A 17829-nucleotide genomic window follows, 5' to 3' on the forward strand; every position below is an offset into this window, starting at 1 on the left:
GGGATAGTCAAAAGCAAGAAGGGTCTGATAAACTTTCACCAGCATAAGAATAGCCTAAGGGGGCATAATAACCAAATGCAATGTGGTATACTGGATGGTTTCTGGAACAGAAAAGTAAGATTAGGGTAAAACTGAGAAAAATCTAAATAAAATATGTAATATTGATAATATATTGATACTGGTTCATTCATTGTTATAAGTGTGCCATGCTAATTTAAGATGTTAATAATGGAAGAAACTAGGTGTGAGGTATACAAAGACTCTCTGTACTATCTTGGCAATAGTTCTGTAAATCTAAAACTGTTCTAAAATAAAAAGTTTATTTTAAAAAATAGTAAATGGCAAAACAAACCAAAAAACAAAGAAAGATGGAGGAAAAGAGAGAGTATGGCCTCAGATACTGATCTTGATCCAATTCGTAGTGATAACTAGGACCAAGCAGCTCTGCCCACCAGCCAGGTGTTCACACTGACCCTGAACCAGGTTCCTGGGTGTCCAGGGCCATCTTCAGAGGCTGTCAGGAGCAGAAATGCTGCGCTCCCAGCCGCAGGACCACTGGCAAGATCCCGGTGCCCTCGACTCCCTTTCCGGGCCTCTGGGTCCCATGGTCCCACCTTCACTGAAGGGCCCCTACAGATGCCAGCGCTCTGGGTCCTTTCCCACCTGCCTGCTGTGGAGTCTGCCCCCAGAGGGCGAGGCTCAGCCGTTCTGTCTGCATCCTCTCCGAGCACTTAGCCTAGTGCCTGGCACAAAGTAGTAGGTGCTTAAGAAATGTTTGTTCAATTAATTAATTAAGACAAGCTAAGAGGGAATAAAGCCACTTTTGCCTTGATGATTTTCCAGCTGATGTTCTTGAGACCGGCCAAGTGCTGCAGCCTCCCTAGGGACCCTGCTTCCCGCTCAGCCTCCCCAGGCACCACGGCCCCCTCTGCCAGAGACTGGGTATCATCTTCCAGGGTTGGCTGTGAGCCCCGGCAACCTGTGGCCAGCCTCAGCCTGCAGCCTCCTGCCTTCTGGCCCAGGCTGGTTTGAGGAGCCCTGTAGGGACCCAGTGCACTCAGGCCCAGCTGCTGGTGGGGAGGAACCTGATGGGAAGGAGCAGGGACCTAGCTGGAGAGAGCACCTCCCTCCCTGACCTCCCCTCTGGGAAAATGCCACCACTTCCCAGAACAACCTTAAGAGGGAGCAATTCATGAAGGTCCCACTCAGAGAGGGGCCGTGGACCCTGACCCCTGACCCCAATCTGAGGCCCTGGCAGCCTCGTACTTGTGCCTTGTCCAGACCTTCCCCTGCTCAGCTCAGTCTCCTTAGCAGAAACACCAGGGCGCCTGCCTGCGGCCTGTGCAGGTGACAGGCCTGAACTTGCACCTTGACTCAGCCATTCACTACCAGGAGCTGTGGCCCATGCCTGTAATCCCAGCACTTTGGGAGGCTGAGGTAGGAGAATCACTTGAGGCCAGGAGTTCGAGACTAGCTGTGTGGGCTTGAATGAGTTATGGAAACTTTCTGTGCCTCAGTTTTCTCATGTGTAAAGTGGACATAATTACCTATTTCATCACATTTCTGTGAAGGCTAAGTAGGACAACGTGAGTAAAGCACTTCATACAGGGCCTGGCATACAATGCTCAATAACGGTGAGCTTTACTATAATATCATCGCTACTGCTGCTATTACCGTTGCTACCACCCCACCACCACTACCACCAGCTACTGAGAAACACCAAGCAGCATCCTGGCTCTCAGGCCTTGAATCCAGAGGGAGACTGAGAGGACAAAATGAGACCAAAAAATAAGAAACAGCAGCTAAAGCAGCAAAGGCTCGAGGTCCCAGGAGACTGGTCTCCAGGACTAGAACGGGTGGGGGCTCAGGGCCCAGCAGTCAGAGGGAGAGCCTGGGGACCAACAAGACTTCCCAAATGTCCTGGCCTGCCTTGGCCCTGGAGACCCAGGCACATGCCCGTGTGCTGGGAGGCTGGATGAGGGCGGGCAGGGGCCAGGATTTTACGTCTCTAAGGAGTCGGCTCTGGCTCCCCTCTGCTTCTGCTGGGGGAATGTTACAACCCAAGGCCCCTTACCCTCCCCTTGGCATCTGACCAGTGCCAGCCTGGACTGTGGGTCTGATGTGCACCCAGAGACCCAGTGCCTTTGCCTTGGGAGCCCGACAGTCCCAGTGGCACTTTGTCTGACTGAGGCCACTGCTTTCTCCCTGTTTGTGTGGGAGGGAACGTGGCCCCTCTTTAGGGCCAGAATCTTAGAATGTTGAAGGGCCTCAAGAACACCTCCTCCAAGCCAGGCGTGGTGGCAGGCACCTGTGGTCCCAGCTAGTCAGGAGGCTGAGGTAGGAGGATTGCTTGAGCCCAAGAGTTCAAGGCTGCAGTGAGCTATGGTCGCACCACTGTACTCTAGCCTGGGCAATAGAGTGAGAGCCTGTCTCAAATAAAGAACATCTCTTCCAGCTTCTGCATTTCCCAGAGGAGGCACTCAAAGCCCAGGGTGTCTTGCCTGTTGTCACACATGGGCAAGAACCAGACCCCAGATCTCCTGACTTCCATCCCAGTGTGAAGAGTCCTGGGGCAGCCAAGCACGGTGGGAAGAGAACTGGCTTTCATTTGCAAGTTTGGTTCTAGCATTTAAGGCCTGAGGTAAAACACTTTGTCTGAGCCTCAGTTTCCATGTCTATAAAATAGGAATGATAATACACCTCTTCTATAGGATTGCTCTGCAAGCTCAAACAGAATGTATAGAAATAGAAATTGCTTCGTAAATGATAAAGCACTGCACAAATGAAATACAAGGAATTAGTATTATTATTCTGGAACTTAGGACACGGTACATACTAAAGACTCAAAAATGTTTGCTGGTTGAGGGATGAATGCTTGAAGGATGATGAGAAATGGACAAAGGGCCTCGGGAGCACTGATTTCTTTAGGTGGGTGGGATCAGGGAAGGCTTCACAGAGACAGTGACTTTTGAAATGGGCTTTGATGGAGGAGTAGAAGCCCATCGGGCAGGAGAAAGAGCATGAGCAGTATGCAGACGTGTGGCAGTAGGCCCTCCCAAGAGCCGTGGATGCCAATTTCACAGGCAGGCTTAGTTAGGGTACTAGACCCTGCTCAAAACTTACGCCTCTCCTTGGGGCCTGTACCTGGTACATGGAGCAGAGGGAACTAGCAATTTATTAAATGTTAAAATACAACTTTTCAGAGAAGTAGAGACCTTAGGGAACTTCTAATCTAACTTCCCATCTGATAGGTAAGAAAACTGAGTCTCAAGGAGCTGACATGCCTTAACAACACCATGCAGCAGGCTCGGCAAACTTGGGCCCTGGGCTGAACCTGGCCTCCCGCCTGCTTTTGTCAGTGAAGTTTTACTGGGCCACAGCCGTGCCCATCTTTACATTGTATCTATGGCTGCTGTCTTGATTCAAAAGCAGAGCTGAGTAGTTGCAAGAGACAGTAGGATTGGCGAAGTCTAAAATATTAGTATCTGGCCTTTTGCAGGAAACAGTTCACTGACCCTCGTCCTACAGGACCGTAGTCTCAGAGCTACGATGGGAGCCGGGCCTCCCAACTCCTAGTCGGGTGCTCTTTAACTCCTGTGCACCCTCCCCCCTCTGGGCCCCACTCTGCCCCTTGTAGCACTGCTCACAGGGTGAGATTTCAGGGGGCCAGGCTCTGGGCCCCCTCCTAGGCTGTCTACTGCTGTCCCCGAGACCCAGCAGGGCTTCCAGTTGGGAGCAGTTCATCCCCTCTGGGGTTGTCTGTAGGGAAATGCCAACGTGCCCCTACTTCCCCATGGGTGACATGGGGAGCGCTGGGGAGTGTAAATGTACCTGATTAGTCCAGCCAGATGCCAGAGTCACAGACACAGCCTTTAAAGAAGCGTGTGGGGGAGGACTGGCACCTGCAGCCATCTGCTGGGAGGGCCAAGTCCACTCTGTGCTATAGAATCCCTTTCTCAATGCCAGGCTATCCCTAGTGGATCCATTTAATTAAAACCCCACCAGATCCAATCTGTCACAAGCCCTGGGCTCACAGATGCTCTGTCCAGCTAGCTGGTCATAAGGATGCAGACAGGCCACGGACCCAGGCCATGGCACCTGGTCCAGTGGTTGGCCTAGGACAGACCCCACAGGCCCCAGGTCAACGCCCTGCCCGGGATACCTGGGGTCACACTGTGATGTGACATTGTCCGCCCTGGGCCTCCCACTCTGCCCATCCTCCCTGTCTCCGTGCCGTTCAAACCTCAGGCTCATCTTCAGAGCCTCCCTGTCACTAAGTAATTCATTCAGCAGAGGTTTATGAAGCAGCAGCTGTGCGCCAAGCCCCCTTCTAGGTGTGGGGGATAGAGTGGCGAACAAAAGGTACAAGGACTCCTGCCCTCAGGGAGCTACAGCTTCACCCACAAATGCAGGGCATCCCGCACACTCTCCTCTCCTCTCCTCTCGCCCCCTTCTTCTCTCCCCTCCTGAATCCTGCGTCCTCTGCTTCCCTCTAGCTCAGCCCCCAGCACTTGAAACTGGACCTTACAGAGTCCTAATGCAACCCCCTGCCCAGGGACACCAGGAGATTTGGCTCAACACCTCCTCGAACATGTCCCTCCCCTACTCAGGAGCTCTCAATGGCTCCCCATTACCCTCAAGGGAAGACTCTTATTCCTGAACCCACCCTTCAAAACTCCCCAAATGTCAGCCCCTGCCCACCTTACCAGCCTCCACTTTTCAACGGAACTTCCTGCTCCAAGAACACCAGAACAATTTTTGCTGTTAGATGTATAATATTTATCATTTTTTACTTACAAAAGTAACAGATTTTTTTGTAGAACGTATAAAAACAAAATTAAACTCAATCATGAACCCATTATTCAGGGATAAACTCTGCGAGTTTTTAGCGTATATTCTTCTAGCTGCTTTTTTGGTGTGTATACGTATACATTTCTTATATTTACATATTTAGTGTGGGATACCGCTCTGCAGAAAGTTGTATCCTGCCCTTTTTATTTAACATTATATGGTGGTTTTCTATGTAATTAAGCGACTCCTTAAGAACAGCACTTTAATGGCCGCACAATATTCTGCCACATAAATATACCTTAATATGTTTAACCAAACCCTATTGGTGAACATTTGGACTGTTTACAATTTTTCACAATGAAAATGCTGCTATAAACATCCCTGTTCATAAATCTTTGATCTGATCTCTGGTTATTTTCCTAGCAGCGATTCCTAGAAGTGGTATTGCAGGGTCAGCGGGTAGATGCATTTCTCAGGTTTTTGATGCATATCTTGAAGCTGCCTCTCTGAGAGAGTCTGCCCGCCCCCGCCCCACCCCCCTTTGTGAGAATGCCCACCGGTCCCCTACGGGTCATTCTCTCTGCCCCTGACACACCTCGTGTCTTCCTAGCACCGTATCCTTGCTTTGGCAGCTCCCCTAGTCGGAACCCTGTGTTTCCCAGACACCCTTCAGAGCTCAGGGCAAATGCCACCTCCTCCAGGAAGTCCTCTCTGAGACCCCAGCTGAAGTTCTCCACTCTAGCCCCCCTTCAGCTCCTGTCTTAAATCCCTCCTAAAACATTTACCACCTTTTCCATGTATTTCTTTCTTCTGTTTTTTTTCTTTTTTCATCATAACAGCCTGCCATTGAGTGCCACACATTTTAATAATTTGTGTAATAATAACCTGTGCTTTCCATGGGGCATTGAAGTTTTCAAAGTTCTTCCACTGAGAGGTTTCATCTGATTTATGCCCAGGCAGAAAGTGTTTTGAGGTCAGGGACCTCTGTTTGATCATCTGGGTCTATTTCTCCTGGCCAGTACGGCCACCTCACGTCCAGCCCCCCTCACCCTAGACCTGGATGCCTGGAAAGGTTGAACCAGGCTTCACTATTCCTCAGCCCATCAGAACAGACTTTAGGATGTTCCCCTCTGCGGCATGGAGCAGTAAAACAGGACTGAGTGGGACAGCGGGCCCTGGATTCCCGTCCTAGTTCTGTCGCTGACTTGCTGTGTTGTGGGGCTGGTCCCTGCTCCTCTCTGGGCCTCGGTTTACTCATCTATAAAATGAGACGGCTGAACTGCATAGTCTCCCACACTCCAGGACTGATTGCTCCTAAGGCCCCTGTCCCCAGGCACCCAGAGCAGGGCAGCCCCGGGGTTCCTGAGGACCCCTGCATGAAGCCGGCCTCTGGGATGGGCCGGAGGGAGCTGGCCAGGGAGGCAGGCCTGGCTCCAGGCCAGGCTGTGTCTGCAAACACTGACCTTGGCTGCCGCAGGGTTTTTCCATGACACTAGCACCCTCCCTCTCAGCTCCCCTCATCCCACGTGGGCCTGGAGAGGGTGGGGGATGGGGGCATTGGGGGCTGTCCTACACCAGAGGCCCCTATATCAGTACTAGGGGCACCCGTGGATGGGGACAGCTAAAGGCGAGAGAGGAGAGAGCAGTGGGCCCACAGTGGCAAGTCTGGGAGGAAGGAAGGGGCAGGGAAAGAACCTGTGCTAGGGAGTTGGGGGTGCTGGGACGATGGAAGAGAGGCCTTGGGAAGGGGCAGGGAAGAGGGAGGGGACAGATGCTGTGCTTCAGAGGGGACAAACTCCAGACCCCGTTCTGCACACAGGTTCTACCCCCAGCCCAGTTCCATGAGGCCCTGGTGGATTCCCAGGCCTAGCTCAGGGCTTGGCCAGGCCGGGCTGGGGGGATTCCTTCTGGGGCCTTGAAGCTGACCTCGTTTTGAAGGGGCCAGGGAGCCACAGTGAGGGTAGCAGCTATGAGTCACCAAAGGCCCTCCTTCCAAGGGCCACCTCCCCTCCCCGTCCTGGCTGTCTAAGGGGAGGACTGTCATCGCCATCACGGACTTTAGAGTCCTTCGGAATCAGGGCCTTCTGGGTTTAGCAGCATTTGCTTAGCAGCTGCCCTCACTGGACCCTCTGCCTGACACGGAGGGGACTTGTCAGCCCTCCAGGAGCGCAGAGCCCTGCAGGACTCCTCTGTAGACAAGAGTGCACAAACACCGGGGCAGGGGCCCGCAGGAGGCAGAGGGAGAGGCCCCTGCAGCACCGGGAAGAGGTGGTGTCTGAGCTGGATGCAGAGAGTACTCATGCTCCCCTCTCCAGCAAGCGCAGCCCTGCCCTCCCCCTCCAGGGCCGGGGCACACACTGGCCCTGGTGGCTCCTTCTGCCTCACCTCCTTTAACATGCCAGTTAGGCTCCCTGACTCCACTCTGGGCCACCTCCAGACCAAGAGGCCGCTCTCTGTCTGTGCCTCAGGCTCCCAGGAGGCAGGGTCCTCATGGGTCCTTTCCTGGGTGTCCCTCTGAGCCCGAGTGCCCTCTGCCACCCAGCAGGAGAGCCCGGCCTTCCTCTGGGGGCCCTGTGTCTTGCAGCCAGCCATCCAGAGCTGCCTCTGTCTCCCTCGAGCCCACGCTCCTCTCTGGCTACCCACCAGCCCCAGGCAGCACCCGAGGTCAGGCCCTCCCCCACTCTCAGCAGCTCTCTGAGCGCCTCGGGCCACAGGTCCCTCATCCATCTTCCCCCAGGACAAACATTAGCCTAGCCAGTGCCATATTTACATTAGATAACTAGGTCAGCAGGGAGACAGGGTGCAGCCGTGCATTGCCAAGGCTGCGGTTTCTAATCTACAGAAGGGCTGGGCCACCCAGAGATGGGAGATCAAAGAATCTCAACGTCAGAGACCTGGAGAAAGGACCTTAGAGGTTCCTGATGCTGCAAAGGAGCATTTCCCAAACTGTGATCCAAGAAACAGTTGTCCAGCAGTCCGCACCATGAGAAAAGTGCTCCAAGGTCAAATAAGTAGGAAAACTTAGCACATTCTCCCAACTTTGACTGACCTTGCACATTAACACATGTATAGCCGTGAGAAAGCCACACGTAAATCAAATGACAGCGAAGCCTGTCAAATTCAGCGTTTCCCTTTTCTCATCCAACAGTTATTAACATTCCATGGAACTGGCATTCCTGAAAATTAACTTTGGGAAACACTGATCGTAGAATGTTGGTGCCAAAAGGAACTTTAAAGACCATCTAATCTTGGTGTTCTCCAAAATATGCGAACTAATCGTTAATATTTATTGATCCCAGTGTCCTAAGCATTTTAAATGTACCAATTCATCACGTCCCCACAGCAAGTCTTCGAGGTAAGGACTTCATCGTTCCCATTTTACAGATAAGGTAGATTAAGTAATTGGCCAAGGTTAAAAGCCGTTTGGCTCCAGAGTCTGGGTTCTTATTTACTCCCCTCAACTGCAGAGATCTCCTTATTTTCAGTATTTCGAACACAATAGCTTCATTCAGTCTCATAGAAGCAATTATCTTATGCTAATCAGAAGTTCTGACTGGCAGATGTGTTTCTTAATTAATTTTGATGAGGAAGTTAATTACGGCTCTAACAGTGATTTGTTCAGTGCCTGCCCTAGGTAGGTTGCACGATGCACTGATCAGCACATTGTACTTCATAAATAAAATCTTTCAAGATTTTGATTGTATGAATGGGTCAGATGGAGAGGAAATAATAAAGGACATCTATAGCACTTCAAAACCTCATCTCTTGCCCTGTCTCCCATGTCACAGATGAGGAAAACTGAGGCCCCGAGAGGGGAAGGGGCTTGCCAAGACACAAAGCTAGCTTTGGTCAGGGTCAGGTCAGAGCCCAGGTCTCCTGCCTCCTGGCCTCAAGCTCTTTCCTCCACCCAAAGCCATGGCCAGCATCCTGGCTTTGTGGCCAGCTAGGCCAAGGGTAGGAGGTCAGGCAGGCAGGCATAGGAAGGCAGTGGGCAGCAGGCGAGGCCATTACCAAGGACTCACGGTGGCTACTTGTGCTTTGGCTAGAAGGAAATAGGCCATAGGGAAAGACCAGTGGGAGGGAGGGCCAGACCCAACCCTACTCCCCCACCCCCACCCAACCTCTCTCAGAAAGTTAGAGCTTCAGCCAGTTTCTGAGCTCCCTGGTGATTCTGGGGAGAAAAGGTCCCAGGGCCATCTCTTAGCTGAGTTGCTCCCTGATTGAAAGAGTCAGAGGGCAGTGGACAGAGCACTGGTTTCAGAACCAAGTATCCTGGATCATACATAGTCCTGGTTCTGCTATTCGCCAGCTGTGTGGCCTTGAGCAGGTTGCTTTGCCTCTCTGGGCCTCCATTTCCTCATCTGTACAATATAAGGACTAGATCAAATGATTGCTAAGGGCCTTTCTGGCTCTGAGAACCTTACGGTCTATGGTGAATTCAGGGAAGGGAGGTGGGGTGTCGGGGGAATACCCCAGTCCGTGCTCTCAGAGGCACCCGCTAGAGTCTCGTGGTCTGGACGTGATTCTGGCTGATTAGTCAGCAGGTACCATGAGAGAAGGTCCTCAGAGAACCAGTCCCGGAGAGCAGCCTCTGTGTGTGTTGGTGCCACACAAGGACAGATGGCCCCTTGCAGGGCCAGACAGAAAGGAGAAGAGGAAGAGCCCCTTCGCCCCCTCCCTCGTAAAGCCAAGGCTGATGTGGACAAGGACCGGCAGGCGGCAGGCCTGCTGGCAGGCGGACACGTCTTGCCAAACTCCCACTTACTTCCCAGAAGTTCCAAGGCCCCCTGGGAATGGCTCCACCCAGCTGGCGCCCCTTCAAGCCGGGTGCCCACGTCAGCAGGTCCTCACGGCTCCCTTGCCCTTTCACCCAGTGACAGCAGGATGGGCGAAGGGGAGGGGGCGCGCCGACCCCGGGCCTGATGCTTGGAGAAGCGTGTCTCCCTGCGCATCCCTCGCCCACCACCACTCCTGAGGCTGAGGCTGCGACTGCAACGCCCTCCTCTCGGGGCCTCAGTTTCCCGTCCTGGTTGCCCTTCCCGGGGTGATACGTCGCCCCCTGAGCACAGGAATGAACGCTGAGTCAGAGAGGCCTAGGGGCCTTGGCCAACTCACAAGGCCTTTCCAGACTTCATGACTTCAACTGTGAAATGGAGATAGTCATAATAATGACGTCGTTAGGAGTTTTTGAGGATTAAGTTAAAAATATATCTGAAGGGTAAGAGCTTATTAAGCCTCAGCCTGTGGGAGGAAGTGAGGGCAGCCCTGGGGGCATCTGGCCCCAAAGGTGAGGCTCATCCCGGCCGAGGCTGCCCTGCCGGGGAAGTGGCTGTGGTGGGGCATGAGGTGCTACTGCTGACAAGAGCCTCTGTCACTCTGTCACTTGCTTTGAAAGTCACTAAGTTCAAGAGGAGGAGGGGCAGGGGAAGGGGTTGTCACTTGCAGCTGGAGCTGGGTCCTAAGGACACTCAGGCTGGGCGGGAAGGGATGGGCACAGAAGCACTGTGCAGGGAAGGTGCCCACACAGCTGGGCATGGGGCAAGGATGCTGCCAGGTGACAAGAGAAGGGCAGGAAAAGGACATGTTGCTCCTCGAAGCTGGGGGCTTCATGGCAGCCCACGGTGGGCAGCAAGGCACTGGCTTTTCCTAAGAGATGGTGGACCCAGAGAAGTCAGAGCTTATGAACGAACAAAGGGCAAGGTGATGGTGGCGGTGGACGGGGGGTGCCTGACCGAGCCCCCAGCACTGTGCTCTCGGGCCAGCCTTCCCCCGTGAGACCCCATCACCACTGCTTCTGCCCCACGCTCCGCAGGTTCCAAAGTACTTGCACGTCCAGTCTCTCCTTTACTCCTGATGGCAGCTCTGGCGGGCAGCCAGGGTGGGGATTAATAGCTCTAGCTCAATCCCCAGAGTGCAGACAAGGCAAGTGAGCCCAGAGAGGGAAAGAGATTTGCCCAAGGTCACACAGCCATCACGTGGTCAAGCCGGAGCCAGGTCCACACTCCCCGTGGAGCCCCATCCACAGTGCCATGCCTTCCCCATACACCAAGCAGTGCTGGCCTGGGAGGACAGGGAAGGACGGGGTGAGAAGCAGCTCTGGCTCGGGGCCTGCCCAGCTGTCGAGGTGAGTTGTGGTCTGGCTGCCGTGGCCGGGCTGGCGGCACAATCTGTTCTCACCCTGCTGGGGCGCAGACGTCCCAGGCACAGTGGCTCAACAGCTCATCTGTCCAGGTCCCTGGCAAAGGGTGACACAGTCACTGGCTCAACACCATGGTGGGGGGGCAGGGGAGCTGTTTCTAAGGGCAGCTCCACAGCCCTGCACACCCCTGAGCAGCTGTCTCCAGACTTCCCTGAGCTTTAAGATCCAAATGGCCCTAGGTTGACAGAGATGCCAGCTTTACTGGGACTGAGCCCAGGTACTGTCTTGGAAACGTGAGAGTAATCTGGTACCTTCATTCATTATTAATCACAGTGAGCCATTATTGAGCACTTGATATGTACCAGACTCTAGGCTAAGTGCATTACACACATTATCCTTCTTATTCCTCCCAAAATCCCTGTGAGGCAGATGCTACTTATTAGCCTCATTTTACAGACGTGGAAACTAAGGCTCAGAGAGGTCAAACACACACACACATACACACACACGCGTGTGAGCGCGCGCCCTAGGTCATTAAATATGAAATGTCCAATTTTGAATCACAAGTTTAGTTTATTATATCTCAAACAAGAAGCAGTACAATTAATCAAAGCATCCACCTAAACTATTGACACAGTTTTGCCATCTTAACGGTAGCTGTTTATGCCAGCAGTGAAGAAGCCTGGAGAGAGAGTGGTGATGAAATCTCAAAAGGCATTTTCCACAGCTTGTTGAGAACTGAATATTTTTCCTTGCAAGAAGTGGTCCAAAGCCTGGGAGAAGTGGTAGTCAGTTGGTGCAAGGTCTTGTGAATACTGTGGATGACAGAGAGTTTCCAAGTCCAGCCTCTGTAGTTTGAGCAACGTTGTTTGTGCGACATATGGTCAAGCATTGTCTTGTAAGAGGATTGGCCTGTCTCTATTGACCAATCTTGGCTGCTTCCTCATCATTTCATCCAGTTAGTTTCAGTAGACATCCACTGTAATCGACTGACCAGGTTTCATGAAGCTGCAGTGGATAATACCAGCGCTGGACCACCAAACAGACACCAATAGCTTTTTTTGATGAATATTCAGTTTTGGACTGTGTTTCAGCACTTCATCTTTATCCAGCCATTGTGCCATATACTTGTGATTGTCAAAAAGAATCCATTTTTCATCACACATAACAATACGGTGTAGAACTAGTTTGCCTTTATGCTGTGACAGCAAAAAAAGGCAAGCTTCAAAACGATTTCTCTTCTGACACTCGTTTAATTCATGCGATACCAGTCTATCCAGCTTCTTTACCTTGCGCATTTGTTTCCAATGGTCCAATATTGTTGGAATAGTAACGTCAAACCTTGCCGCTAACTCACGTGTAGGTTAAGATGGATTCGCTTCCACTACAGCTTTCAGCTCATCATTACCCACCTTGGTTTCAGGTCACCGATGTGGCTCATTTTCAAGATTAAAATCATCAGAACGGAACTTCTCAAACCGTCAACTTACTGTACGTTCATTGGACACATCCTTCCCAAACACTTTGTTGGTATTTCAAGCTGTCTGCACTGTATTGGTCCAATGATGGAACTCATATTCGAAAATAACACGAATTTTTTACTTAACCATGGTTTCGCAAAAGTTGCTCTTAAAAAAATATGAAAGATAATCACAAGCCAAAACATTTGTTTGAAAGACTGACGATGTACCTTCACAATAAATATAAAATAAGAAATGTCAAAGTGAAATGTCAGAGATATCACCTGTCAAACTTAGTACTTAAGGAAATCAGACATTTCATACTTAATAACCTAATAGCTCATGACAGAGTCAAAATGTGAACTCAGGTCAGATCCCGAAGTACACAGCATCCTGCCCTGCAATTCAGTCATCAAATGAACTTTGGGCTCCCACGGGCGTGGCTGGCAACGTGGGGGTGGAGGCTAGAGAGGACCATGACAAGCCAAGCAGTGCCCATCCCTTCCCCACAAGCTAGTGTTTAGCTGTGTGTAGTTGGGGGCCCTGGGGAACAGGGATGGTGGTGGTAATATTAGCCCTGGAGTTCAAAGCTAAACATTCTCAGTGCCACTTAAATAAGGCAGAGATCACTTTCAGCTGTGAAGTATCCAGGAAGACTACATGGAAGAAAAAACATTTGGTTAAGATTTGATAAAGCCTAGGAAGGAGGAAAAATTGAAAAGGCTGCCAGCATTATTTTTATCATAATTCTATTCATAAAAGCAATAAATATCTCAAGAGTGAAAGAAGCAGGGCCAGGACTGGAAGACCACAGTTTCCGAATGAAGAAACGTGCTCAGAGAGGGGGAGTGATTTGCCCAAGGTCACACAGCCACTAGAGACAGGGCCAGAATTTGTGCCCAAGGCTTCTGTGTTCCCATCCAGGGTCATTTTCCCTCCAGCTAACCAGGCAGAATTCTTGACTTAAGGCCATCTGATGGTTGGCTCAGAGGGAGGCTTTGCCTCTGCCTGGCTCCTGGCTCAATGAGGGCTGGGGTGCAGCTGAGAGGCACAGAGGTTGTCTGGCTGGTGATAGTAACACACCTGGAAGGACAGCAAGGGCTCCTGTTTTGCCAAGGGAAATGACACCTCCCAATGAGGACAGACCCTACTTTGGGGCCAAGCACAGAGGATGACTTCAGGGCCCCAGACGAGGGGCGGGTGAGGACTCTGGAGTACTCATTCATCCAGCTGTTTCCTTTCCCTTCTCTGGCACTGGTGGGCCGCTGCCCCAGGGAATCTGAAGGGCCCCAGTTGCTAACACCACCCCTAAGCTTTGGCTGACAGCAGGGGGATCATCAAGGAGCCATCCTCCTTGATGAGAAGCCATGTCCTCGCTGTGCCTCAGTTTCCCTCCCTCCATACTGTATCACAGAATGTCAGAACCCATTCAGTCCAACCACCTCCCCTTAATAAGTGAAGGAAACTGAGGCACAGAGAAGACAAGACGCATGCCCAAAGCCCACAACACTGAGCTAGAACCCAGGTCTCCCAACTGGCTTGTGTCCTTCACACTGTCCCTGTGCCTCTGGCCCAAGTTCCCAACGGCACCACCGGTCAGCTCCTTCTCTAGTATACCAACGGGTCCAGTCTTTGAAGCCAAACAGACTCGAGTTCAAAGGCGAGTTGCTCTGCTTCCAAACAGCGTGACCTTGGAAAAGTCACTTAACCCTCCCTGTTTATTCCTCCCTCCCTCCCTTCTGGAGTTGTCACAAAAGTAAATGACAAGGCATAAGCAAGAGACCAGCACAGTGTGAGGGGACAAGGACACACCCAGCACTGTGTTGAAAGAGAGGCCAGACCTGCAGGGCGGGGGAGGCCGGGGAGCGCAGGGGAGGAGGAGGGCTTCTGCAAGGGCAGCCCCACAGCGTGTGCTTTCTCTCCGCTTCTCTCCGCTTTCCCCCAGGCTACGGGCACGCGGCGCCCAGCACAGATGGCGGCAAGGTGTTCTGCATGTTCTACGCGCTGCTGGGCATCCCGCTCACGCTCGTCATGTTCCAGAGCCTGGGCGAGCGCATCAACACCTTCGTGAGGTACCTGCTGCACCGCGCCAAGAAGGGGCTGGGCATGCGGCGCGCCGACGTGTCCATGGCCAACATGGTGCTCATCGGCTTCTTCTCGTGCATCAGCACGCTGTGCATCGGCGCCGCCGCCTTCTCCCACTACGAGCACTGGACCTTCTTCCAGGCCTACTACTACTGCTTCATCACGCTCACCACCATCGGCTTCGGCGACTACGTGGCGCTGCAGAAGGACCAGGCGCTGCAGACGCAGCCGCAGTACGTGGCCTTCAGCTTCGTCTACATCCTCACGGGCCTCACGGTCATCGGCGCCTTCCTCAACCTCGTGGTGCTGCGCTTCATGACCATGAACGCCGAGGACGAGAAGCGCGACGCCGAGCATCGCGCGCTGCTCACGCACAACGGGCGGGCGGGCGGCTGCGGCGGCGGCGGGGGCGGCAGCGCGCACACCACGGACACCGCCTCGTCCCCGGCGGGCGGCGGCGGCTTCCGCAACGTGTACGCCGAGGTGCTGCACTTCCAGTCCATGTGCTCGTGCCTCTGGTACAAGAGCCGCGAGAAGCTGCAGTACTCCATCCCCATGATCATCCCGCGGGACCTCTCCACGTCCGACACATGCGTGGAGCAGAGCCACTCGTCGCCGGGAATGGGCGGCCGCTACAGCGACACGCCGTCGCGCCGCTGCCTCTGCAGCGTGGCGCCGCGCTCCGCCATCAGCTCGGTGTCCACGGGCCTGCACAGCCTGTCCACCTTCCGCGGCCTCATGAAACGCAGGAGCTCCGTGTGAACGCCCCGAGGGGCCTGGAGCGCCTGGGGGTGCGGGCGGGGGCTCCTGCAGGGAGAATAGCAGGGATCCGCCAGGAAGCCCGCCCCAGCCGCCTGCAGCCCAGTGGGACGCCCCCAACACCCCTCACCACTCTCCCCCAGCCCCCCATCTCCGACTGTGCCTGCTCGCACCAGCCGGCAGGACTCCGGGCTCTGAGGAACCCTGGAGCCCCCATCCGAGCCCTGAAAATTCCGAGAAATGTGAAACTTGGGGGGGTCCGGGGGGAGGGCAGGAGCTGGGAGCCTCCCATCCCTTTGGAAATCTAAGAAGCTCCCCAGTCCTCAGAGACCCTGCTGGTACCCAGACCCCCACCTCCGGAGGGGACTCCATGTTCCATGTACGTTTGCATCTCTATTTATACCTCTGTCCTGCCGGGTCTCCCACCTTCCCTTGGCTCCAAAAGCCAAGGTGTCTTTGTCCAGGTCACCCCACTCAGTCCCACTCCCCTTCCCCATCCCCAGCTGTGTCTCCCAACCTCCCGCTACCTTTGTGTTGTTTTGCATGGCTTTGCAGTTATGGAGAAAGTGGACACCCAGAAGTCCCTAAAACTAGTCCCCAGAGGGCGGAACAGAAAGCAGGTAGGACAGGCAGGCAGCAGGAGGGGCGAGGGGAGTAGGGGAGGCAGAGGCTCCCCAGTCTGGAGGGTGGTCACACTGGTAGGCGAGAGCTAAACTGGCCTCCGGCTACATTCTCATGGGTGGTGGGGGGACCTCAGCCCTCCAGACACTGCCCTTGGATTCCAGAACAGAAAACTTCAGACTCGCCATCCCCAGCCTTTGCTGATAATTACCAGCTCTTAAATTTGGGAAGTGATTTTTGGCCTCCGAAAACTCTATCCTGGCTACTCATTCATTTGAGTCTCACAACACTCCAGTAAGGTCCCAGGGCAGGAATTCTTATTCCCACTTTACAGATGAGAACACTGAGGCCCAGACAGGTGAAGTGACTTGCCCAAGGTGATACAGATAGCAAAAGGCAAAGGGAGCCAAGAGCCCAGCCTGCTCTTTTGTGCTCTTTCCCTCCAGCCTGCTCTTGAAAGCTAGGCTCCTGCCCTACATACCCTGGCATTGTGGTTGGCTGGGGCTTAAATCAGAACCAAAGGCCCAGGGCTCAGCCCCTGATGAGGCACAGCCTCTACTACTCTTGGCCAGGAGCCAGGGCTCTGGCATATTGGTGGCATGGGGCCCTTTGTCCCTGAGCTGCCTGCTCACAAACAGGGAAGTCCTTGGGACCAAGGTAAGCAGGGCTGGGTCTCATGGAAGGAAGGCCAGGAGCCGGGGCTCTAAGAGTTAACAGAGTGGCTAAGAGAGCTGGCAGGCATACCCTATGGGACATCATCCCTGGCCCCACAGCCAGTGTTGGTGCCTGTGTCCCTAGTAGCTAGAGATGAGCTGAGGCTGCAGCATGGGACATCCCTCCCCGGTGAGGGAGGTTTTGGACTTGTGTGCCCTCTGCCCACCTACCTGCAACCCAGAACCCAGATGAAGTGCGGCAGATGGAGCCGATGCCCGAGGCTCACTACTGGGGACCCACAGGTAAAGCTGGAGTAGTGACCAGGACAGCATCAGAAGGCAGATGAGGAAGCTCTCCTCCTGCAGTACTGCCCTCCCATGCTGTTCCCATGTCAGCTTCCTAACACCGCCGAGCACGCCAGCTCTGGCATTCAGGGAAGCTGGAGGGAGAGGCCTGCAGGGTGGCCAGCCTCAGGCCACCCCAGCCATGTCCTCTAGTCTCTGGGGACCCCTTGGGGGAAGAAGTCTAGCCTGTGTGTGAGTCCTGTCTCAGTGTGGAGGAGCTGGCCGCCCACGTGCCAGGAGAGCAGGGCCCACACCTGGGGGTGCCTTCTGTGTTTATGTTGGGGTGGGGGGCAGTGCTGGCTGCCTCTGTCCTGTGTGTGACCCTGCCCTCGAGGGGTCCTGTCCCGTCATTCCCGAGGGAGCCACAACCAAAGTTGCAGAGAGATGGTGGGGAAGGAGGCAGAATGGCCCCGGGGCAGAGCGCGGCAGACTGCTCAGTCTCCGCTGGGGTCTTTCCTAGGGAACTGGAAGGCCAGTGTCGCTTCTCCCCTCACCCCCTCCCACTGCAGGCAGCCTCTCTGCTTCCCCAATGCCTTATGCCTGGGCACACTGCCACAGAATATGCAATATGTGTGGGCGACATGCCCCTGCGCCCACACCCCCACCCCGGGCAGCCCCTGGACTCCAAAGGCTGTGGCTGCCAAGGCCCCCCCGCAGCTCCTCCTGCCTATCTGTCTTCACACTGAGAATGGCGCCTAATAAATGCTGTCCACGGAGACCAGGCTCAGGCTCCAGCTGTTTCTGTCATCGTATGATCTTGCCGCTGCAGGGAACCACCATCGCCCCCACCCCCCCTGGGTCTACAGACACACCTGGCTGAGTCGCCTGGGCTGCCTGGACTCTGCCTCAGGGGACTTCAGGAGGAGCCAGGTGGCAATGCTGGCTGCCCTTTTGGGATTTCCCAGAAGATCCAGATTTTCTTAATGTCATCCTGGAACAGGCTGTGAGAGCAAGACCTTAGACATCACTTGGTCCT

At 53.9% G+C, this 17829-nt stretch overlaps 1 protein-coding gene across 1 annotated transcript in view; it reads left to right on the forward strand.

Moving 5' to 3' along the window:
- Positions 1-15933, forward strand: part of KCNK3 (potassium channel, two pore domain subfamily K, member 3) — a 36184-nt gene extending 20251 nt beyond the window's left edge. Inside the window, exon 2 of the mRNA XM_012652472.1 lies at positions 14336-15933. Coding sequence (XP_012507926.1) covers positions 14336-15237 — 902 coding nt within the window. The 3' untranslated portion in view covers positions 15238-15933. The remainder of the gene's footprint in view (positions 1-14335) is intronic.
- The last annotated feature ends 1896 nt before the right edge of the window (positions 15934-17829 follow it).

The sequence above is a fragment of the Propithecus coquereli genome, unplaced genomic scaffold (genome assembly GCF_000956105.1).
Source record: "Propithecus coquereli isolate 6110/MARCELLA unplaced genomic scaffold, Pcoq_1.0 Scaffold39, whole genome shotgun sequence".
NCBI lineage: Eukaryota > Metazoa > Chordata > Mammalia > Primates > Indriidae > Propithecus > Propithecus coquereli.